Source organism: Pseudophryne corroboree, chromosome 9, assembly GCF_028390025.1.
Source record: "Pseudophryne corroboree isolate aPseCor3 chromosome 9, aPseCor3.hap2, whole genome shotgun sequence".
Classification (NCBI taxonomy): Eukaryota; Metazoa; Chordata; class Amphibia; order Anura; family Myobatrachidae; genus Pseudophryne; species Pseudophryne corroboree.
This window is the reverse complement of record NC_086452.1, coordinates 62109425-62134861: the sequence shown is the minus strand read 5'-3', so window position 1 is coordinate 62134861 and position 25437 is coordinate 62109425. Positions and strand designations below refer to the sequence as shown.

The 25437-nt window shown below is 50.9% G+C and overlaps 1 protein-coding gene across 4 annotated transcripts in view; it reads left to right on the top strand.

Moving 5' to 3' along the window:
* The window catches only part of BTBD19 (BTB domain containing 19), a 134852-nt gene that overhangs the window by 50955 nt on the left and 58460 nt on the right, over positions 1–25437 (top strand). For all 4 annotated transcript variants that reach the window (XM_063939448.1, XM_063939445.1, XM_063939446.1 and 1 more), the window contains exon 2: positions 24611–24839. In XM_063939448.1, the coding sequence (XP_063795518.1) occupies positions 24611–24839 (229 nt within the window). The remainder of the gene's footprint in view (positions 1–24610; positions 24840–25437) is intronic.

The following is a 25437-nucleotide window of genomic DNA, read 5'->3' as shown; positions in this document are numbered from 1 at the left end:
GGGTGGATTCTGAATTTTCCAAAATCTCAGTTGACCCCGACAACACGTCTGCTGTTCCTGGGAATGATTCTGGACACGGTTCAGAAAAAGGTGTTTCTTCCGGAGGAGAAAGCCAAGGAGTTATCCGAACTTGTCAGGAACCTCCTAAAACCAGGAAAAGTGTCTGTGCATCAATGCACAAGAGTCCTGGGAAAGATGGTGGCTTCTTACGAAGCAATCCCATTCGGCAGATTCCACGCACGAACTTTTCAGTGGGATCTGCTGGACAAATGGTCCGGATCGCATCTGCAGATGCATCAGCGGATAACCTTATCGCCACGGACAAGGGTGTCTCTTCTGTGGTGGTTGCAGAGTGCTCATCTGTTAGAAGGCCGCAGATTCGGCATACAGGACTGGGTCCTGGTGACCACGGATGCCAGTCTGAGAGGCTGGGGAGCGGTCACACAGGGAAGAAACTTCCAGGGAGTATGGTCAAGCCTGGAGATGTCTCTTCACATAAATATACTGGAGCTAAGAGCGATTTACAATGCTCTAAGCCTGGCAAAACCCCTGCTTCAGGGTCAGCCGGTGTTGATCCAGTCGGACAACATCACGGCAGTCGCCCACGTAAACAGACAGGGCGGCACAAGAAGCAGGAGAGCAATGGCAGAAGCTGCAAGGATTCTTCGCTGGGCGGAAGATCATGTGATAGCACTGTCAGCAGTGTTCATTCCGGGAGTGGACAACTGGGAAGCAGACTTCCTCAGCAGACACGATCTACACCCGGGAGAGTGGGGACTTCATCCAGAAGTCTTCCACATGATTGTGAACCGTTGGGAAAAACCAAAGGTGGATATGATGGCGTCTCGCCTCAACAAAAAACTGGACAGGTATTGCGCCAGGTCAAGAGACCCTCAGGCAATAGCTGTTGACGCTCTGGTAACACCGTGGGTGTTCCAGTCAGTGTATGTGTTTCCTCCTCTGCCTCTCATACCCAAAGTACTGAGAATTATACGGCAAAGGGGAGTAAGAACGATACTCGTGGCTCCGGATTGGCCAAGAAGAACTTGGTACCCGGAACTTCAGGAGATGCTCACGGAAAATCCGTGGCCTCTACCTCTAAGACGGGACCTGATTCAGCAGGGACCGTGTCTATTCCAAGACTTACCGCGGCTGCGTTTGACGGCGTGGCGGTTGAACGCCGAATTCTAAGGGAAAAAGGCATTCCAGAAGAGGTCATTCCTACACTGGTTAAAGCCAGGAAGGAGGTGACTGCACAACATTATCACCGCATTTGGAGAAAATATGTTGCGTGGTGTGAGGCCAGGAAGGCCCCCACGGAGGAATTTCAATTGGGTCGATTCCTACATTTCCTGCAAACAGGATTGTCTATGGGCCTCAAGTTGGGGTCCATTAAGGTTCAAATTTCGGCCCTGTCGATTTTCTTCCAGAAAGAATTGGCTTCAGTTCCTGAAGTCCAGACTTTTGTAAAAGGAGTACTACATATACAGCCCCCGGTTGTGCCCCCAGTGGCTCCGTGGGACCTTAATGTAGTTTTGGATTTTCTCAAATCCCATTGGTTTGAGCCACTCAAATCGGCGGATTTGAAATATCTTACATGGAAAGTAACCATGCTACTGGCCCTGGCTTCAGCCAGGAGAGTGTCAGAATTGGCGGCTTTATCGTATAAAAGCCCATATCTGATTTTCCATTCGGACAGGGCAGAACTGCGGACGCGTCCTCATTTTCTGCCTAAGGTGGTGTCAGCGTTTCACCTGAACCAGCCTATTGTGGTGCCTGCGGCTACTAGCGATTTGGAGGATTCCAAGTTGCTGGACGTTGTCAGGGCATTGAAAATATATATTTCAAGGACGGCTGGAGTCAGAAAATCTGACTCGCTGTTTATACTGTATGCACCCAACAAGCTGGGTGCTCCTGCTTCTAAGCAGACGATTGCTCGTTGGATTTGTAGCACAATTCAACTTGCACATTCTGTGGCAGGCCTGCCACAGCCTAAATCTGTCAAGGCCCATTCCACAAGGAAGGTGGGCTCATCCTGGGCGGCTGCCCGAGGGGTCTCGGCATTACAACTCTGCCGAGCAGCTACGTGGTCGGGGGAGAACACGTTTGTAAAATTCTACAAATTTGATACCCTGGCTAAAGAGGACCTGGAGTTCTCTCATTCGGTGCTGCAGAGTCATCCGCACTCTCCCGCCCGTTTGGGAGCTTTGGTATAATCCCCATGGTCCTGACGGAGTCCCCAGCATCCACTAGGACGTTAGAGAAAATAAGATTTTACTTACCGATAAATCTATTTCTCGTAGTCCGTAGTGGATGCTGGGCGCCCATCCCAAGTGCGGATTGTCTGCAATACTTGTACATAGTTATTGTTACAAAAAAATCGGGTTGTTCTTGTTGTGAGCCGTCTGTTCAGAGGCTCCTACATTGTCATACTGTTAACTGGGTTCAGATCACAAGTTGTACGGTGTGATTGGTGTGGCTGGTATGAGTCTTACCCGGGATTCAAAATCCTTCCTTATTGTGTACGCTCGTCCGGGCACAGTATCCTAACTGAGGCTTGGAGGAGGGTCATAGGGGGAGGAGCAAGTGCACACCACCTGATCCTAAAGCTTTTACTTTTGTGCCCTGTCTCCTGCGGAGCCGCTATTCCCCATGGTCCTGACGGAGTCCCCAGCATCCACTACGGACTACGAGAAATAGATTTATCGGTAAGTAAAATCTTATTATATATATATATATATATATAACCTGTAGACACCGTTTACAAGCGTTGTTGAAGTCTTTACAGGATCCTGCTGGCCCATAGTCATTGTTGTTATTAATTTATACAGTGCCACCAGATTTACAAAGTGATGCACAAAGAATATTTATTATTCATATCACAATGGTCAGATTAAAGGCCACAAGGGACTGGAGCTTACATGGGCCAATTGTGAGAAGTGATGGGGCCGTGGCCGGTGCTCTCTGGACTTGGGGGGTAATTAGTGATTTTGCGAAGGATCCATTTGCACGGGCGTTAGCAAGTAGATTGACAGGAAGAGGGAGTTTGTGGGTGGAAACTGACCGTTTTCAGGGAGTGTCTGGAAAAACGCAGGCAGTCTCAAGCGTTTTCAGGGAGGGTGTCTGACGTCAAATCCGGTCCCGGACAGGCTGATGTGATCGCAGCAGCTGAGTAAGTCTTGGGCTGTGTAGAGACTGCACAAAATCAGTTTGTGAAGCTCTGTTACACATGTGATCGCACATTTGCACAGCAAAAATACACTCCCCCTGTAGGCGGCGACTCTCCGATCGCAGGACAGCAAAAATCGCTGCCTAGCGATCAGATCTGAATTAGGCCCTTGGCCAGAAGGCAAAGCTAGCTACTCTGTCACACAGAGAGTTTGGCTGCATAAAACGGAGCGAGAGAGAGTAGGGATGGCCATTGACCATTGATGGTTTTGCCATCAGTGGCGGAAATCTAAGGTTCTTTGCCATCGATGGCAACCCTGACCTCTAGAAAATTAATTATTAAAGAAAATACAGGTGAATGAGCAAGCTGGCACTTATTGTGGTCTGCAGGCACTGAAACTGATGGGCCTACTTCTGTATGCAGGCCTGGAGCTGTAGTCCCATCAGCCTCATTATTAATCCAGCCTTACATATCTGTCCCTGCCCAATAGGACCTTACAATCTAAACTCATTAACCTACCAGCTCACATACAGTCCTTATAAGTGAAAAGATTTGTCAATGCAAAGCTATCTGTATAGCAATAAGCTCACACAAAAATGTGGTTTTGAAGGCTTTCGTATGGTTCTGTACAGGCAGATTGGCATAAGCATTTTTCTGGGCGAGTCTAAAAAATTTTTGAGACCGCCATCATTAGCCATTGACCTTCTTACAAGATTCTGGCGACCGCCATCATTAGCCGATGACCTTCCTACTAGATTCTGAAGACTGACCTTTCTACAAGATAGTCTTGATGCTTCAAAGCCACCTCTAATTTTTTTTATATGAAAACGTAAGTACGTTTTTGTTATAAGAAAATGGCAAGTACCGGAGTTCTCAACGTGGGTTACTTTTTTCCGACATTCCTAGACAAAACAGTAACGTGGAATAAGGGTGTGTGCTGCACTTCATTCACTGCATGGTGAACAAAGTGCTAAAGGAGATTGTAATATGTTACAGGTTGAGTATCCCATATCCAAAATCCTTGGGACCAGAGGTATTTTGGATATCGGATTTTTCCGTATTTTGGAATAATTGCATACCATAATGAGATATCATGGCGATGGGACCCAAGTCTAAGCACAGAATGCATTTATGTTTCATATACACCTTATACACGCAGCCTGAAAGTAATTTTAGCCAATATTTTAATAACTTTGGGGTCGATTCAATTCGGCAACAGTTGAATAGCACTCCCGGCGCTATTCAATACAGTGACGACTGACCCTCAATTGTCGGGAATTCTTCTCTCATCCCCGGGGGATGAGAGAAGAAACCCGACAAAAGTGCTTCCGCGCGGCCGGCGCGAGGCTGATTCTGTCGGGAATCAGCATCGCCGCGGGTAGTTAAGTCGGAGAATGCCCGTTCTCCCGACAAAACTACCTGTTAAGTCGGCGAGAACGGGCCATCGCCGACTTAACTGGAGCTGAATTGAATAGCGTCGGGAGCAAACTCCCAGCGCTATTCAACTGTTGCCGAATTGAATCGACCCCTATGTGCATTAAACAAACTTTGTGTACATACACACAATTCATTTATGTTTCATATTCACCTAATACACACAGCCTGAAGGTCATTTAATACAATATTTCTCTGACGTCCTAGTGGATGCTGGGGACTCCGTCAGGACCATGGGGAATAGCGGCTCCGCAGGAGACAGGGCACAAAAGTAAAAGCTTTAGGATCAGGTGGTGTGCACTGGCTCCTCCCCCTATGACCCTCCTCCAAGCCTCAGTTAGATTTTTGTGCCCGGCCGAGAAGGGTGCAATCTAGGTGGCTCTCCTAAAGAGCTGCTTAGAGTAAAAGTTTTGTTAGGTTTTTTATTTTCAGTGAGTCCTGCTGGCAACAGGCTCACTGCATCGAGGGACTTAGGGGAGAGAAGTGAACTCACCTGCGTGCAGGATGGATTGGCTTCTTAGGCTACTGGACACCATTAGCTCCAGAGGGAGTCGGAACACAGGTCTCACCCTGGGGTTCGTCCCGGAGCCGCGCCGCCGACCCCCTTGCAGATGCCGAAAAGTGAAGAGGTCCAGAAACCGGCGGCAGAAGACTTTTCAGTCTTCATAAGGTAGCGCACAGCACTGCAGCTGTGCGCCATTGTTGTCAGCACACTTCATAGCAGCGGTCACTGAGGGTGCAGGGCGCTGGGGGGGGCGCCCTGGGCAGCAATGATAGTACCTTATTCTGGCTAAAAATACATCACATATAGCCCCTGGGGGCTATATGGATGTATTTAACCCCTGCCAGGTCTCAGAAAAACGGGAGAAGAAGCCCGCCGAAAAGGGGGCGGGGCCTATTCTCCTCAGCACACGGCGCCATTTTCCCTCACAGAAATGCTGGTGGGAAGGCTCCCAGGCTCTCCCCTGCACTGCACTACAGAAACAGGGTTAAAACAGAGAGGGGGGGCACTTATTTGGCGATATGACTATATATATTAAAATGCTATAAGGGAAAAACACTTATATAAAGGTTGTCCCTGTATAATTATAGCGTTTTTGGTGTGTGCTGGCAAACTCTCCCTCTGTCTCCCCAAAGGGCTAGTGGGGTCCTGTCCTCTATCAGAGCATTCCCTGTGTGTGTGCTGTGTGTCGGTACGTGTGTGTCGACATGTATGAGGACGATGTTGGTGAGGAGGCGGAGCAATTGCCTGTAATGGTGATGTCACTCTCTAGGGAGTCGACACCGGAATGGATGGCTTATTTAAGGAATTACGTGATAATGTCAACACGCTGCAAGGTCGGTTGACGACATGAGACGGCCGGCAAACCAATTAGTACCTGTCCAGGCGTCTCAAACACCGTCAGGGGCGTTAAAACGTCCTTTTACCTCAGTCGGTCGACACAGACACGGACACTGACTCCAGTGTCGACGGTGAAGAAACAAACGTATTTTCCTTTAGGGCCACACGTTACTTGTTAAGGGCAATGAAGGAGGTGTTACATATTTCTGATACTACAAGTACCACAAAAAAGGGTATTATGTGGAGTGTGAAAAAACTACCTGTAGTTTTTCCTGAATCAGATAAATTAAATGAAGTGTGTGATGATGCGTGGGTTTCCCCCGATAGAAAATTATTGGCGGTATACCCTTTCCCGCCAGAAGTTAGGGCGCGTTGGGAAACACCCCTTAGGGTGGATAAGGCGCTCACACGCTTATCAAAACAAGTGGCGGTACCGTCTCCAGATAGGGCCGCCCTCAAGGAGCCAGCTGATAGGAGGCTGAAAAATATCCTAAAAAGTATATACACACATACTGGTGTTATACTGCGACCAGCGATCGCCTCAGCCTGGATGTGCAGCGCTGGGGTGGCTTGGTCGGATTCCCTGACTGAAAATATTGATACCCTTGATAGGGACAGTATTTTATTGACTATAGAGCATTTAAAGGATGCATTTCTATATATGCGAGATGCACAGAGGGATATTTGCACTCTGGCATCAAGAGTAAGTGCGATGTCCATATCTGCCAGAAGTTGTTTATGGACACGACAGTGGTCAGGTGATGCAGATTCCAAACGGCACATGGAAGTATTGCCGTATAAAGGAGAAAAAGACAACGTCTTTTCAGCCTCAGTCCTTTCGTCCCCATAAGGGCAAGCGGGCAAAAGGCAAGTCATATCTGCCATGGGATAGAGGAAAGGGAAGAAGACTGCAGCAGGCAGCCCATTCCCAGAAACAGAAGCCCTCCACCGCTTCTGCCAAGTCCTTAGCATGACGCTGGGGCCGTACAAGCGGACTCGGGTGCGGTGGGGGGGGTCGTCTCAAGAGTTTCAGCACGCAGTGGGCTCACTCGCAAGTGGACCCCTGGATCCTACAAGTAGTATCCCAGGGGTACAGATAGGAGATTCGAGACGTCTCCCCCTCGCAGGTTCCTGAAGTCTGCTTTACCAACGTCTCCCTCCGACAGGGAGGCAGTAGTGGAAACAATTCACAAGCTGTATTCCCAGCAGGTGATAATCAAAGTACCCCTCCTACAACAAGGAAAGGGGTATTATTCCACACTATATTGTGGTACTGAAGCCAGACGGCTCGGTGAGACCTATTCTAAATCTGAAATAGTTGAACACTTACATACAAAGGTTCAAATCAAGATGGAGTCACTCAGAGCAGTGATAGCGAACCAGGAAGAAGGGGACTATATGGTGTCCCGGGACATCAGGGATGCTTACCTCCATGTCCCAATTTGCCCTTCTCACCAAGGGTACCTCAGGTTCGTGGTACAGAACTGTCACTATCAGTTTCAGACGCTGCCGGTTGGATTGTCCACGGCACCCCGGGTCCTTACCAAGGTAATGGCCGAAATGATGATTCTTCTTCAAAGAAAATGGACGATCTCCTGATAGGGGCAAGGTCCAGAGAACAGTTGGAGGTCGGAGTAGCACTATCTCAAGTAGTTCTACGACAGCACGGGTGGATTCTAAATATTCCAAAACCGCAGCTGTTTCCGACGACATGTCTGCTGTTCCTAGGGATGATTCTGGACACAGTCCAGAAAAAGGTGTTTCTCCCGGAGAAGAAAGCCAGGGAGTTATCCGAGCTAGTCAGGAACCTCCTAAAACCAGGAAAAGTGTCAGTGCATCATTGCACAAGGGTCCTGGGAAAAATGGTGGCTTCTTACGAAGCGATTCCATTCGGTAGATTTCACGCAAGAACTTTTCAGTGGGATCTGCTGGAAAAATGGTCCGGATCGCATCTTCAGATGCATCAGCGGATAACCCTGTCTCCAAGGACAAGGGTGTTTCTTCTGCGGTGGCTGCAGAGTGCTCATCTACTAAAGGGCCGCAGACTCGGCATTCAGGACTGGGTCCTGGTGACCACGGATGCCAGCCTGAGAGGCTGGGGAGCAGTCACACAAGGAAAAAAATTTCCAGGGAGTGTGATCAAGTCTGGAGACTTCTCTCCACATAAATATACTGGAGCTAAGGGCAATTTACAATGTTCTAAGCTTAGCAAGACCTCTGCTTCAAGGTCAGCCGGTATTGATCCAGTGGGACAACATCACGGCAGTCGCCCACGTAAACAGACAGGGCGGCACAAGAAGCAGGAGGGCAATGGCAGAAACTGCAAGGATTCTTCGCTGGGCGAAAAATCATGTGATAGCACTGTCAGCAGTGTTCATTCCGGGAGTGGACAACTGGGAAGCAGACTTCCTCAGCAGGCACGACCTCCACCCGGGAGAGTGGGGACTTCATCGGGAAGTATTCCACATGATTGTGAACCGTTGGGAAAGACCAAAGGTGGACATGATGGCGTCCCGCCTGAACAAAAAACTGGACAGGTATTGCGCCAGGTCAAGAGGGTCTCAAGCAATATCTGTGGATGTTCTGGTAACACCGTGGGTGTACCAGTCGGTGTATGTGTTCCCTCCTCTGCTTCTCATAACCAAGGTACTGAGAATTATAAGACGTAGAGGAGTAAGAACTATACTCGTGGCTCCGGATTGGCCAAGAAGGACGTGGCACCCGGAACTTCAAGAAATGCTCACAGAGGACTCATGGCCTCTGCCGCTAAGAAGGGACTTGCTTCAGCAAGTACCAGGTCTGTTCCAAGACTTACCGCGGCTGCGTTTGACGGCATGGCGGTGGAACGCCAGATCCTAAGGGAAAAAGGCATTCCGGAAGAGGTCATTCCTACCCTGGTCAAAGCCAGGAAGGAGGTGACCGCAAAACATTATCACCACATGTGGCGAAAATATGTTGCGTGGTGTGAGGCCAGGAAGGCCCCACGAAGAAATTTCAACTCGGTCGATTCCTGCATTTCCTGCAAACAGGAGTGTCTATGGGCCTCAAATTGGGGTCCATTAAGGTTCAAATTTCGGCCCTGTCAATTTTCTTCCAGAAAGAATTGGCTTCAGTTCCTGAAGTCCAGAAGTTTGTCAAGGGAGTATTGCATATACAACCCCCTTTTTGTGCCTCCAGTGGCACTGTGGGATCTCAACGTAGTTCTGGGATTCCTCAAATCACATTTTAAACCGCTCAAATCTGTGGATTTGAAATATCTCACATGAAAAGTGACCATGCTGTTGGCCCTGGCCTCGGCCAGGCGAGTGTCAGAATTGGCGGCTTTGTCTCACAAAAGCCATATCTGATTGTCCATTCGGACAGGGCAGAGCTGCGGACTCGTCCCCAGTTTCTTCCTAAGGTGGTGTCAGCGTTTCACCTGAACCAGCTTATTGTGGTACCTGCGGCTACTAGGGACTTGGAGGACTCCAAGTTGCTAGATGTTGTCAGGGCCCTGAAAATATAGGTTTCCAGGGCGGCTGGAGTCAGGAAAACTGACTCGCTGTTAACCTGTATGCACCCAACAAACTGGGTGCTCTTGCTTCTAAGCAGACGATTGCTCGTTGGATTTGTAGCACATTTCAACTTGCACATTCTGTGGCAGGCCTGCCACAGCCTAAATCTGTCAAGGCCCATTCCACAAGGAAGGTGGGCTCATCCTGGGCGGCTGCCCGAGGGGTCTCGGCATTACAACTCTGCCGAGCAGCTACGTGGTCGGGGGAGAACACGTTTGTAAAATTCTACAAATTTGATACCCTGGCTGAAGAGGACCTGGAGTTCTCTCATTCGGTGCTGCAGAGTCATCCGCACTCTCCCGCCCGTTTGGGAGCTTTGGTATAATCCCCATGGTCCTGACGGAGTCCCCAGCATCCACTAGGACGTCAGAGAAAATAAGAATTTACTTACCGATAAATCTATTTCTCGTAGTCCGTAGTGGATGCTGGGCGCCCATCCCAAGTGCGGATTGTCTGCAATACTTGTACATAGTTATTGTTACAAAAATCGGGTTATTATTGTTGTGAGCCATCTTTTCAGAGGCTCCGCTGTTATCATGCTGTTAACTGGGTTCAGATCACAGGTTGTACAGTGTGATTGGTGTGGCTGGTATGAGTCTTACCCGGGATTCAAAATCCTTCCTTATTGTGTACGCTCGTCCGGGCACAGTATCCTAACTGAGGCTTGGAGGAGGGTCATAGGGGGAGGAGCCAGTGCACACCACCTGATCCTAAAGCTTTTACTTTTGTGCCCTGTCTCCTGCGGAGCCGCTATTCCCCATGGTCCTGACGGAGTCCCCAGCATCCACTACGGACTACGAGAAATAGATTTATCGGTAAGTAAAATCTTATTTTTTAATACTTTGTGTATTAAATTAAGTTTGTGTACATTGAGCCATCAGAAAACAAAGTTTTCACTATCTGAGCCTCACTCAAAAAATTCCGTATTTTGGAATATTCCGTATTTCGGAATATTTGGATATGGGATACTCAACCTGTATTTTCAATTAGATCTAGGGATTGACGATCCTCACTGCATTCTCAGTAGGGTTCCATGTTAGGCATGCCATGATGTATGCAGGGTAGGAAAGAACACGCTCACAAGTGAGCAGACCTGTATAACGCCTTATGATATCACTAATACATGATATTGACCGGGTAATCCCTATTCCACACTTTCTCTGCCATACATTTGCTGTCTCAAGCATAGGGATCAATGATGAAATAATATATTCTGTTTCTGCATTATTTTCTGCTATATAAGCGTAACACAGCTTGATTAAAACTCCTGTAATGGTCTTGTGTGTGTAGCTTCAGTGATTAGTCATCGATGACTGGTTTTGCCCTTGATACTGTAAGTCCTGTTAATGTTTAATATGCTGATTGCACCGTATTGGAGGTAGTAGCTATAATTCCTCTTCTGACATATTGTGATTATCAGCTTTCGCACTGACAATGCACAGATACCCCCTGGTCAGTCTTACTGAGTCTCTGCAGGAGACGGTGGAGCTGGAATTATCCTTTTTCTCATACTTGACATTACTCATTGTAGCGTGATTCAAATCTGTGATTGTTTTGCACTGTGTACACTAACGAGGCCAAATGAGGCATCCTAACGTGACGCTGTAGAGTGGCAGGGAAGAATTGCATCTCCGCTTTCCATATGTCTTTAGTTCTGTGTATGGCACAGTAGTAATGTGCGGCACCAGTTCTGGGTGAGCTACAAGTGCCAGCAGCTGGTAGTAAATGTGGACTGTTTGGGAGGAATTCGATTCCCAAACATCGATGCGATCAGCAGCGTTTCTAGAGAGGAGGGTAACCCGTGGGCAGTGTAGGCTCCATCCTCTCCTGTAGCCGTCACCGCTGCTGTCAGCGCTGTGCCAGAGTCTACAGCGCATGCGCAGGACTCCAGAAAAATGGCCGTGCCAGAGTCTCTAGCCCTCAGTGCGCTAGCTGCAGCGGCGACGGCTACAGGAGAGGAGGGGGCCCACACACAGTCACCGCTGGACGTCGGAAAGGTAAGTATAGAAGAATTGGGTGCAGTGTGTGCGGCGTGGGCCCCCTCTGGACTCAGGGGCCCGTGTGCACCGCACTCACTGCACCCATTATAGATACGCCAGTGGATGCGATGTACCTTTCTGGAGCGGAACATTGGACCTAATTCAGGTCCGGTCGTTGTTGCGGCACGATGTTTGGTACTTTGCGCATGACCTGCGCGAAGGGCTCCTGCGGCGTAACACGCTGTCTGGCATCAGACTGTCTGATACCATATCGCAGGTGGGGAAGGGGCAGCGATGGCCTCCGTTTGTGAAAACGGAGGCGTGTCACCGCCATTTAGGAGGAGGGAAGAGGTCAGGGCCAGGTAGCTGGACGGAGATTTCCTGGCCACTGCGACGGGCAGCTTACACTTCCCCATGGGTACCGTAAGCTGCCCCATAGTGTCGCAGGGATCCGATGCTGCGTCCTCCGGATGCAGGTCTGATCACTACTACAGCAGGAGGCATCTACTTGGAATAGATACTTCATGTGGCATTAACACACAAGGAAGCAGCAGTGATAGCAACTCCAACCACGGGGGTAATTCCAAGTTGATCGTAGCAGGATTTTTTATAGCAATTGGGCAAAACCATGTGCACTGCAGGGGAGGCAGATATAACATGTGCAGAGAGAGTTACATTTGGGTGGGTTATTTTGTTTCTGTGCAGGGTAAATACTGGCTGCTTTATTTTTACACTGCAATTTAGATTGCAGATTGAACACACCACACCCAAATCTATCTCTCTCTGCACATGTTATATCTGCCTCCCCTGCAGTGCACATGGTTTTGCCCAATTGCTAACAAAAATCCTGCTGCGATCAACTTGGAATTACCCCCCACATCTGAATCATTGCATTTGCCGGCATCACAGTTTCCCCTCATATGCAGGGGCGGGGGAAGACTCGCTATGTAGGCACTACTGTAATTGCCAATATGCAAGCAGCCAGGTATCATGCCAAATTTAACCCCCCCCCCACCCCCATACAGTACCAAAACAGCTGGAGTGCTACAGATTCAATTTGTGAGCGATCTAGTCTGCCCATGTAGTCCGCACACACTTAAGGGCCCCATACACTTACGCGACATTTCCGTCTGAGATATCGCAGGCGGCCACCCCACCAGCCTCCCGGGCGGCAGGATCGCCCAAGATAGATCGTTTACTGTCCTTTTGCATACAATGTATTTTGGGCGATCCCAGCTACGCCTGCGGGGTCGGACATGATTGAATGTGCAGCACGGTCAATCTGGAGGATCCGATCTGATGCTCACAGGAACGCGCATCGGATTGGATCGGAATCACCTCCAAAATGCCCGATTTCATCCGATATATCGGGCCGAATGCCCGAAATCTGATATTATCGTCCTAGTGTATGGGACTCTTTACACATTAGGGTTCTTTTTTTTTTGTCTGTTGGGAGACAAATAACCTACCAGTATATTTTTGGAGTGTGGGAGAAAACCAGGGTACCTGGAGGAAACCCACGCAAGTATGATGAGAATATACAAACTCCGCACAGTTAGGTCCATGGTGGGAATTGAACCTATGACGTCAACGCTGTGAGGCAGTAATGCTAACCATACAACAATAAACACCTGGCACGTTCATTTAGATCAGTGGTTTCCAAACTTTTTTGAATCACAACGCCCTAGAATATCAGAATTTTTTTCACGGCACCCCTAGGCCAAAAATTTCTTATTGAGAAATTTAGAAATATTACATTAAGTAGATTGCGTTTATATGTCATCCTTAGGGTCAGTTGTGTGGTGAGGGACAAGATTTGCTTCTGTTTGGCCACATATTTTATAACTAGGTGCTTCATCGCGCCCTACGGGCGCTCTTCACACCGTCGCTAGGGGCTACGCCCCCTTTACCCTTGCATGCCTGTCTGGGGGTCAATATTTGTATTATATGGAGTATTACCTATATTCCTTTGTTAGTGGTTAAATATTGCACAATGAAAGGGCGTGCGATGGTGAAGGAGGCGCAGCCCCTTGCGACGGCGTGAACAGCACCTGCAGGGCACGATGTACAGAATGTAGCGGGTGCGGGGGGGACTGCGGATGGGGGAGGGTGTCTGTAGATGCTGCGGGTGGAGGGGGGGCGGAAGCGGGGCGGCCCGGATGGGGAAAGGTCGGAGGTGCTGTAGGTGGGGGAGGGGCAAAGGAGTGGGGGCCGCAGATGGGGGAGGGGTCTGGAGGCACTGCAGGTGGGGGAGGGGCAGGGGTGCCACGGGTGGGAGAGGGGCAGGTGTGGGGATGTTGCGGCTGGGTGAAGGGTTCCGGAGGTGCTGTGGGATGGGAAGGGGCGGGGGTGCCTGGGGGTGGGGTAGGGGTCCGCAGGTGCCGTGGGTAGGGGAGAATTAGGTACGGGTGGGGCAGATGATGGGGAAGGAGGTCCGGAGGTGCTGCAGGTGGTGGAGGGGCAAATGCGGGGATGCCATGGGTGGGGGAGGGGTGGGTGAGGGGGGACCGCGGATGGAGGAGGGTGTCTGCAGATGGAGGGGGGCAGGTGTGGGGGGAGACATATATGGGGGGTGGATGGTGGAGGGGGTCTGGAGGTGCTGTGGTGGTGAAGGGGCGGAGGAAAGTGAGCCGCGGGTGGTGTAGGGGGTCTGGAGGCTCAGGGTGTGGGGGAGGGGTAGGTGCAGAGGTGTGGTGCATTGGGGAGGGGTCTGGAGGCGCTGCGGGTGCTGTACCTGCCAAAAAGGTAGTTGGAGGGTATGCAGTAACAGGGCCAGGACAGGGGTGACAGAGTCAGAACAGGGGTGACGGGGCCAGGACAGGGGTGACGGGGCCAGGACAGGGGTGACGGGGCCAGGACAGGGGTGACGGGGCCAGGACAGGGGCGACGGGGCCAGGACAGAAATGACAGGGACAGGATAGGGGTGACAGGGCCAGGGTAGGGGCGGCAGGACCAGGACAGGGTTGATAGGGCCAGTATAGGGTTGACAGGGCAAGCACAGGGGTGACAGGGCCAGGATAGGGGTAACAGGGCCAGCATAAGGGTGACAGGGCCAGGATAACGGTGACAGGGCTAGTATAGGGTTGACAGGGCAAGCACAGGGATGACAGGGCCAGGATAAGGGTGACAGGGCCAGGATAAGAGTGACAGGGCAAGGCCAGGGGTGACAGGGCCAGTATAGGGTTGACAGGGCAAGCACAGGGATGACAGGGCCAGGATAAGGGTGACAGGGCCAGGATAAGAGTGACAGGGCAAGGCCAGGGGTGACGGGTACATGACAGAACACAGGGCACGGGAGAGATTGGTATTAGGGACAGAACAGTGGTGACAGACAGATGTGTCTTACCGGAGTCACTGCTGCTGTTGTTCCACTCGAACCTGTTGGGATCTGCTGCTGGTGGAAACTTGGCATGGCTGACTCTCTCAGGCTGGAGTCCTGCTTCCTCTGCCCGTCCGCATCTCTCCCCCCCTCCTCAGTCACACACCGCAGACCTCGCACAGCTGCCGGGCACTGTGGTAAGGGGAGACTGGGAGTGACTGGTTAGCCCCCAGGAGATGCTGCGGCTGGAGGGAGGAGGGGGGTCATAGCATGCACGCGGCGCGGACCTCGCGGCAGCTGGGCACTATGGTAAGGGGAGACTGGGAGTGACTGGTTAGCTCCCAGGACACGCTGCGGCTGGAGGGAGGAGGGGGTCGGAGCCTGCAAGCAGCTCGGACTTCTGCAGCGCTACCCGCCGGCTAAAGTGTGTGAAGGAGCTGGGTGCACCTCACTGCAGGCAGCAGCGCTACAGCTAGCGGTGGGGTTGCCGGGGCTGGAGATAACAGAGGCAGTACGGAACCTGCACAGCGGCAGGTGCCCCACAAAACTGCAGCTAAGAAGCGTGGAGTGTGCCAGAAAGTGACGCTCCTCCGCGCCAGAGAGACCCTGCTGAGTGTCCTGATGTGGGGGGTCAAGCACACAGTGAGCCGGTGCCCGTCTGTCTGTACGGCATACCCCCTCACACACCCCCATACCTCCCAACTGTCCCGATTTTCGTGGGACAGTCCCATTTTTTGTGGTCTGTCCCGCTGTCCCACCCGCGGGTCGCAGTGTCCCGCGGTGGGGGGGGCGGGGCAGTTGTGAAGCTCCTGTACTCGCTGTTCTGCTTAGCAGAGCAGCGGTGAATAGTGGAGGGAGAGGGGGCATCAGGGGGTACGGATTAAGGGGGGGTTCCAGCAGCAGAGCTGAATTAAGGGGGGGGGGGGGCAGGGGGTACGTACTGTTGGACCCACAGTTTTAGGGGCCCCCCGGCTGGAGTATCTCTGTCCCAGCACAGAAGCTCCCCCGTCCTGCCAGCAACAGCAGCAGCATTGTCCTACAGTCAGCACACGCTGCTACGTGTTGGCAGGTCTGTGGTGTTGCAGGGAGGCAGCAGTCTCCCTGCTTTCTTCTGCCTGTGCGGGTGTGTAGGGGGGAGCGACCACCTCCTCTGTATTTAGCCCTAACTGAGGGGCCAAAATCCCATTTAAAAAACAACAACATGAATTTGCATAAGGGGGCGTGGCCTCGTGTGCCGCGATTAGGCCACGCCCCCCAACCCCACAGCAGGCTCAGCAATGAGATAGGGCTCCCCTGTCTCAGGTGCACTGGGCCCCCTGGACTCATAATCAGCCCCTGGGGTCATGCCAGCAGCTCACAGAGTGCTGGGCATGCTCCCTCACTGACGAAAACGGGGACCCTCCCGTTAAGCCACGCCCCCTTTTCGCCGATTGTGTGTCCCTCCTTCTGCCTGAAGAAAGCTCCTGAAGAAAGCTGGGAGGTATGCACCCCTGCCTGTGCCATGCCCATACTATCTGCTCCTGCTCCAAGTCTCCTGTAGATTTGGCCAGATCTGTGACTCATTTGACTAACTCCGCCCAGTGTTGTGACTCCGCCCAGCGTTAGCAAATGAATCACAAAGTCACAGATCTGGGCTATTATATAGGAGACTGGAGCCACCAGCACTGGTTTTGCCTATGATATTGACCATTAATATTTGAATTGGTCCTGGAGCACCAACCCAGGGCACCCCTGCAAGTGTCCCGAGGCACCCCAGGGAGCCACGGCACACAGTTTGGGTACCTCTGATTTAGAGTGATAATTCTGAGGAAAAGCCTTCACTGCATACAATATTTTAAACCACACGAGGACGTTGTTCAGAGATGGATGCAGATCTTGCTTCCACAGCAAGCTATGCGCCCATCTACTCACATGCTGGGGGCTACATTTGATGTCACACCGCCGCCCCAAGACTGCTCCCACCACGCCCCCCGTTTTGCCAGCCATGCACCCGAAATGACATGTTGATGCCTACCCAACACCCACCGCTGTCAATCATCCTTCAGGGATGTGACTTCAATGTGCATGACCAAGCAGGCGCGATGCAGCCACTGCGCACGTGCAGTTTGCCGATGTGTGTGGCCGACTCTGAATAGGGTCCCAAATCCCCAGAAAGATGTTAGATATTATGGGCAAGATGTGATGGGGTCCAAGATCGCCGGAGGTGCGGGCTGCCGGACGATCTAGGACGTTTTTTTAAAGGGGCAATCACAAGGCTGTATTGTACTTTGCATATTGGGTCCTCCCTTCTAGTGATCCATTTCTGGTTCCTTGTTGTTCAGGTGCAGGGGGGACAGAGAAGAGGAACCTAAGCTGTTCAGGTAGTGAATTATATAAAAAAAAAAAAAGATGAAGTGAAGGGATTTCTTACCAATGGACGTCTTCTATTGATAATGCTGATAGGTTGTACAATGTATAAAAATATAATTTCTCTGACGTCCTAAGTGGATGCTGGGACTCCGTAAGGACCATGGGGAATAGCGGCTCCGCAGGAGACTGGGCACAACTAAAGAAAGCTTTAGGACTACCTGGTGTGCACTGGCTCCTCCCACTATGACCCTCCTCCAGACCTCAGTTAGAATCTTGTGCCCGGCTGAGCTGGATGCACACTAGGGGCTCTCCTGAGCTCCTAGAAAAGAAAGTATAATTTTAGGTTTTTTATTTTCAGTGAAATCTGCTGGCAACAGACTCACTGCTACGAGGGACTAAGGGGAGAAGAAGCGAACCTACCTGCTTGCAGCTAGCTTGGGCTTCTTAGGCTACTGGACACCATTAGCTCCAGAGGGATCGAACACAGGACCCGACCTCGATCGTTCGGTCCCGGAGTCGCGCCGCCATCCCCCTTACAGAGCCAGAAGCAAGAAGTTGTTCCGGAAAATCGGCGGCAGAAGACTTCGGTCTTCAACAAGGTAGCGCACAGCAGTGCAGCTGTGCGCCATTGCTCCTAATGCACACCTCACACTCCGGTCACTGATGGGTGCAGTGCGCTGGGAAGGGGCGCCCTGAGCAGCAATATTAACACCTTGGCTGGCTAAAAAATCACAATATACAGTCCCAGAGGCTATATATGTGAAAAATACCCCTGCCAGAATTCCATAAAAAAGCGGGAGAAGTCCGCCGAAAAAGGGGCGGGGCTATCTCCCTCAGCACACTGGCGCCATTTTCACTTCACAGTGCAGCTGGAAGAAAGCTCCCCAGGCTCTCCCCTGTAGTTTTCAGGCTCAAAGGGTTAAAAAGAGAGGGGGGGGGGCACTAAATTTAGGCGCAATATTGTGTATACAAGCAGCTATTGGGAAAAATCACTCAGTTATAGTGTTAATCCCTGTGTTATATAGCGCTGTGGTGTGTGCTGGCATACTCTCTCTCTCTGTCTCCCCAAAGGACTTTGTGGGGTCCTGTCCTCAGTCAGAGCATTCCCTGTGTGTGTGCGGTGTGTCGCTACGGCTGTGTCGACATGCTTGAGGAGAAAGGTTATGTGGAGGCGGAGCAGATGCCGATAAATGTGATGTCGCCCCCTGTGGGGCCGACACCAGAGTGGATGGATAGGTGGAAGGTATTAACCGACAGTGTCAACTCCTCCAGAATTAATGCAATGTCCATTCTGCCAGGAGGGTATTAGGGACCCGGCAGTGGACAGGTGATGCTGACTTTAAAAGGCACATGGAGATTTTGCCTTATAAGGGTGAGGAATTGTTTGGGGATGGTCTTTGGGACCTCGTATCCACAGCAACAGCTGGGAAGAAATTTTTTTACCTCCGGTTTCCTCACAGCCTAAGAAAACACTGTATTATCAGGTACAGTCCTTTCGGCTTCAGAAAAGCAAGCGGGTCAAAGGCGCTTCCTTTCTGCACAGAGACAAGGGAAGAGGGAAAAGCTGCACCAGACAGCCAGTTCCCAGGATCAAAAATCTTCCCTCGCATGACGCTGGGGCTCCACAGGTGGAGCCAGGTGCGGTGGGGGCGCGTCTCGGGAACTTCAGCGACCAGTGGGCTCGCTCACAGGTAGATCCCTGGGTTCTGCAAGTAGTATCACAGGGATACAAGCTGGAGTTCGAGGCGACTCCCCCTTGCCGTTACCTCAAATCAGCCTTGCCTGCTACCCTCGGAGAGAGGGAAGGTAGTACTGGTGTCAATTCACAAGCTGTACTTCCAGCAGGTGATAATCAAGGTACCCCTCCTCCAACAAGGCCGGGGTTACTATTCCACAATGTTTGTGGTACCGAAACCGAACGGTTCGGTGAGACCCATTTCAAATTTGAATTCCTTGAACACATATATGAAAAAATTCAAGTTCAAGATGGAATCGCTCAGGGCGGTTATTGCAAGCCTGGACGAGGGAGATTACATGGTATCTCTGGACATCAAGGATGCTTACCTGCATGTCCCCGTTTACCATCCTCACCAGGAGTACCTCAGATTTGTGGTACAGGATTATCATTACCAATTCCAAGGTAATAGCCGAAATGATGATACTCCTTTGAAAAAGGGGAGTTTTAATTATCCCATACTTGGACGATCTCCTGATAAAGGCGAGGTCCAGGGAGCAGATGTTGGTCAGGGTAGCACTATCTCGGGAAGTGCTACAACAGCACGGTTGGATTCTAAATATTCCAAAGTCACAGCTGGTCCCTACGACACGTCTACTGTTCCTGGGAATGGTTCTGGACACAGACCAGAAAAAAGCGTTTCTCCCGGAGGAGAAAGCAAGGAGCTGCCATCTCTAGTCACAGGCCTCCTGAAACCAAAACAGGTGTCAGTGCATCATTGCACACGAGTCCTGGGAAAAATGGTAGCTTCCTACGAAGCAATTCCATTCGGCAGGTTCCATGCAAGAACCTTTCAGTGGGACCTGTTGGACAAGTGGTCCGGATCGCATCTTCAGATGCATCGGCTGATAACCCTGTCTCCAAGGACCAGGGTGTCTCTGCTGTGGTGGCTGCAGAGTGCTCATCTTCAAGAGGGCCGCAGATTCGGCATACAGGACTGGGTCCTGGTGACCACGGATGCCAGCCTTCGAGGCTGGGGGGCAGTCACACAGGGAAGAAACTTCCAGGGACTATGGTCAAACCAGGAGATTTCCCTACACATAAATATTCTGGAACTGAGGGCCATTTACAATGCCCTAAGTCTAGCAAGACCCCTGCTTCAAAATCAGCCGGTACTGATTCAGTCAGACAACATCACGGCGGTCGCCCATGTAAACCGACAGGGCGGCACAAGAAGCAGGGTGGCGATGGCAGAAGCCACAAGGATTCTCCAATGGGCGGAAAATCACGTGTTAGCACTGTCAGCAGTGTTCATTCCGGGAGTGGACAACTGGGAAGCAGACTTCCTCAGCAGGCACGACCTCCACCCGGGAGAATGGGGACTTCATCCAGAAGTTTTCCGAATGCTGGTCAACCGTTGGGAAAAACCACAGGTGGACATGATGGCGTCCCGCCTAAACAAAAAGCTAAAAAGGTATTGCGCCAGGTCAAGGGACCCTTAGGCGATAGCTGTGGACGCTCTAGTGACACCGTGGGGGTACCAGTCGGTTTATGTGTTCCCTCCTCTGCCTCTCATACCCAAGGTACTGAGAATAATAAGAAGGAGTGGAGTAAGAACTATACTCGTGGTTCCAGATTGGCCAAGAAGAGCTTGGTACACAGAACTTCAAGAAATGATCTCAGAGGACCCATGGCCACTGCTGCTCAGACAGGACCTGCTGCAGCAGGGGCCCTGTCTGTTCCAAGACTTACCGCGGCTGCGTTGACGGCATGGCGGTTGAACACCGGATCCTAAAAGAAAAGGGCATTCCGGAGGAAGTCATTCCTATGCTGATTAAAGCCAGGAAAGATGTAACCGCAAAACATTATCACCGCATATGGCGGAAATATGTTGCTTGGTGTGAGGCCAGGAAGGCCCAACGGAGGAATTTCAGCTGGGTCGATTTCTGCACTTCCTACAGTCAGGGGTGACTATGGGCCTAAAATTGGGTTCCATTAAGGTCCAGATTTCGGCTCTGTCGATTTTCTTCCAGAAAGAACTGACTTCACTGCCTGAAGTTTAGACATTTGTTAAGGGAGTGTTGCATATTCAGCCCCTTTTTTGTGCCTCCAGTTGCACCTTGGGATCTCAACGTGGTGTTGGGTTTCCTAAAGTCACATTGGTTTGAGCCACTTAAAACCGTGGATTTGAAATATCTCACGGGGAAAGTGGTCATGCGGTTGGCCTTGGCTTAGGCCAGGCGTGTGTCAGAATTGGCGGCTTTGTCATGTAAAAGCCCTTATCTGATTTTCCATAGGGATAGGGCAGAATTGAGGATTCGTCCCCAGTTTCTCCCTAAGGTGGTATCAGCTTTTCATTTGAACTAACCTGTTGTGGTGCCTGCGGCTACTAGGGACTTGGAGGATTCCAAGTTACTGGACGTAGTCAGGGCCTTGAAAATATATGTTTCCAGGACGGCTGGAGTCAGGAAAACTGACTCGCTAGTAATCCTGTATGCACCCAACAAGCTGGGTGCTCCTGATTCGAAGCAGACTATGGCTCGCTGGATCTGTAGCACAATTCAGCTTGCGCATTCTGCGGCTGGACTGCCGCATCCTAAATCTGTAAAAGCCCATTCCACGAGGAAGTTGGGCTCTTCTTGGGCGGCCGCCCGAGGGGACTCGGCTTTACAACTTTGCCGAGCTGCTACTTGGTCAGGGTCTAACACTTTTACAAAATTCTACAAATTTGATACCCTGGCTGAGGAGGACCTTGAGTTTGCTCATTCGGTGCTGCAGAGTCATCCGCACTCTACCGCCCGTTTGGGAGCTTTGGTATAATCCCCATGGTCCTTACGGAGTCCCAGCATCCACTTAGGATGTCAGAGAAAATAAGATTTTACTCACCGGTAAATCTATTTCTCGTAGTCCGTAGTGGATGCTGGGCGCCCATCCTAAGTGCGGATTGTCTGCAATACTTGTATATAGTTATTGTTAACTAAAGGGTTATTGTTGAGCCATCTGTTGAGTGGCTCAGTTATATTTCATACTGTTAACTGGGTATAGTATCACGAGTTATACGGTGTGATTGGTGTGGCTGGTATGAGTCTTACCCGGGATTCAAAATCCTTCCTTATTGTGTCAGCTCTTCCGGGCACAGTATCCTAACTGAGGTCTGGAGGAGGGGCATAGTGGGAGGAGCCAGTGCACACCAGGTAGTCCTAAAGCTTTCTTTAGTTGTGCCCAGTCTCCTGCGGAGCCGCTATTCCCCATGGTCCTTACGGAGTCCCAGCATCCACTACGGACTACGAGAAATAGATTTACCGGTGAGTAAAATCTTATTTATCCTTACAGTTTAACAAATGCTTAATGGACACAGAATACTGCAGTCACAATGGAGGTTGTGGTCTGGACAGTGCTGTCCCCTTTTTACACATTACAGCAGACAGCGTAGAGCGCAGAGTAGGGAGGAATGTTGGTGGGTGCGTGAGGGTAACAGAGAGAGTGGGTGTAGGGATCAGTGAGGGTGAGAGTAGGGAGCAATGTTGGTGGGTGAGTGAGTGTAACAGAGAGAGTGGGTGTAGGGATCATTGAGGGTGAGACTAGGGAGTAGTGAGGGGAGCAGAGAGTGGGTGTAAGGAACAGTGAGGGACATCAGTGTGGACTGTGGTTGCGCTGAGCAAAGTGTGTGTTCCCAACTTCCAGCTGTAAACCGATCCCCTCCCCCCCACCCCGCTCTGTGACTCACCCCACGCTGCCTCCGCTCCTGTGCTGGACACTTCCTCTGGCAGGCCATGTGTGCGACACTGCCGAGTTCAAGGTCGCACAGCAGTTCTCTAAGGGGCGCAGCCAGGAAGGGGGGGATGCAGAGCCGCGGCGTTTGTGGCCACTCCCAATGCCGAGATGCACTGCTGGCTGCTCCTCTTCTCCGTTCTCCCGCTGCCGCTCCCAGAATGCATCCCCGGCTTGAAACGCTGGGTGGGAGCGCAGCACAGCACTCCGGTTTCAAAATTTGTCTGACAGCGACGGGGGACGGCGGCGCCTACAGTGTAAATACTAGTACCCTGCTTGCCCGCTTCCTGTGTGCTAGCGGATGCGCCCCCAGTGCACATGCGCTGTGTGCAATGCACCGCTAGCACACACCTAGTACGCCAGGGGAGAGCTGCTGTTGTGATTTTTATATATATATATATATATATATATAGGAGCCGGGCGCAGCGCTACTAATGTACACTACTACAGCGGGCAGCACTGCAGCTTAGGGCCAATCAATGTGGATGCGGATGGTGCGCCCACACAGACACTGCGCTGTGTGCAATGCACCATCCGCCAACACCTAGTTACGGCTCTGGGTCTGGAGCAATTTACTAAGCTCTAAAAGCTTAGGGCCTAGGTCAGACATGTTCGCAGCAACAAAATTGTTCTCTAATAGGCAAAACCATGTGCAGTACAGGTGGGGCAGATATAATGTGCGGGAAAGCGTTCAATTTGGGTGCATGAGGGTAACAGAGAGAGTGGGTGTAGGGATCAGTGAGGGTGGGGTGTGTCCAAACTGAAATATAAATTGCAGTGTAAAAATAAAGCAGCCAGTATTTACCCTGCACTGAAACAATATAACCCACCCAAATCTAACTCTCTCTGCACACGTTATATCTGCCCCACCTGCAGTGCACATGGGGGGTGATTCCGACTTGATTGTAGCTTTGCTAAATTTAGCACAGCTACGCTCAGGGACACAGACATGCGGGGGGACGCCCAGCGAAGGGCTAGTCCACCCCGCATGTCAGTGCTGTCCCCCCTCCCCCCGCAGAAGTGCAAAGGCATCACATAGCAATGAAGCTTTTCCTCTTCAGCAGTAGCTCCCGGCCAGCGCAGCTTTTGCGTGCTGGCCGGGAGCTACTCGTCGCTGCCCGGCTCGCTGCGGCTGTGTGTGACGTCACGCACCTGCTGCAGCTCGCCCCCTGCGCGGTCCGGCCATACCCACATTGGCCGGACTGCGCCCACAAAACGGCGGCCAAACACTGCCGTGCCGCCCCCTCCTGCCCAGCGACCGCCTCTGCCTGTCAGCAATGCGCTGGCGCACCGCGGTTCTGACTTGATCGCTGTGCTGCGAAGAACTGCAGCGAGCGATCAGGTCAGAATGACCCCCATGGTTTTGCCCATTAGCAAACAATTTTGCTGCTATGATCAGGTCTGAATAGGCCCTTAGATCTTTGGTGAATGAATCTGTTGGTTACCTCCACCTTCAGATGCTGCTTTGTCCCTATGGAGGCAGTATCTCTGGCGAAGGACCTTTGGTTCCCTACCCGGCAGACTCCACGTTCCTCCCCTCCTAACGATTCTGGTAACTGTGTGCGCCCAGCATGAGAAGAGGCAGTGAAGTGATAGCTATCACAGCTTTTTGTCAAGATTTGCTTAATAAATAGTACAATACTTCATCCCATGCTAATAAGTGCGACCCCTAAGTTGTTACCATGTTATGATGGTGAAGCATCTCTATTTTCTATACCGTGGAACATGCAGCAGATGTGTAGAGGGTTAGATTCATACACATAGGTGCCGTAACAGGCGATCGGATTTTTGTTCTGTGAACATTTTTTTTGACCCACTACATAAGAATCATGTGAAGTCTCTGGTGGTTATGAAGAGTGGGGCAATATGTACAGAGATGCCAGGATTCTAGATCTACGTAAAGCATAGTGAACATGTGATCGTTGTTCATGTTCTAAGTATTCGTGTAAACGTTAGTAAGTTCTCTGAGACATTTTGGTGGAACAGAAATAAAAGCGGTTGCATTTTTTCTTTTCCAGCGATGTTTCGTTTGTGGTGGGGAAGGAACGGAGGGTGATCCACGCTCACCGGTGTGTCCTGGCTTGCCGCTGCAAAGTATTCCATACAATGTTCAGCCATCAGCTACAGGCAGCGCAGTCCCTCCACGAGTTGCAAGTCCCCTTCGTCTTGGCAGACATTCAGCCTGACGTCTTCCTGGCAGTCATAGAATTCATTTACACCAATACCGTGACGCTCAACAGTGCGATCGTGAGTATAAGTCCACAGTGGGCCACAAGAGGCCTTCAAAAGTATCTGTTTACCACCCAGGTTTACTATTCATTGTCATAGGCTTTATGGCAAGTTTTATCAATCTTGCCCAAAAATAGTTGTCTGTAGTCTTGCCGTACCCCCACTAGTGTGCCAATGTTCTACAGACATGGTAGTTGATGGCAAAAGTCTTGTTGAACCACAGTTCGGCTCAGCTTTTCACTCAAATAGCTAGAGGAGCAAGTGCACCACTGTAGCAGTAGAATTGATATTCCCACATTTGGCCTGAAAACAGCAGCTAGGTAAGAAGAACAGTAACGGGCACTAATAGATTACTTCAAAATCATGACAACTTGGTATTAATAATTGGACTTTTGAGCAACAGTAGGGGCTATCTTATGTGTTTTTAACACATTCTCCAGAGCCATGCGTACACGCAACTAAGGGTGCATCTCAGCTGCATCACCCCTTGCAGCTGAATGGCCGGAACTATAGCACACAACTAGGCATTGTGGTGAATATTGGGCCTAATTCAGATCTGATCACTGGGCTGTGTTTTCTGCTGCCCTGCGATCAGATAGTCGCCGCCTACAGGGGG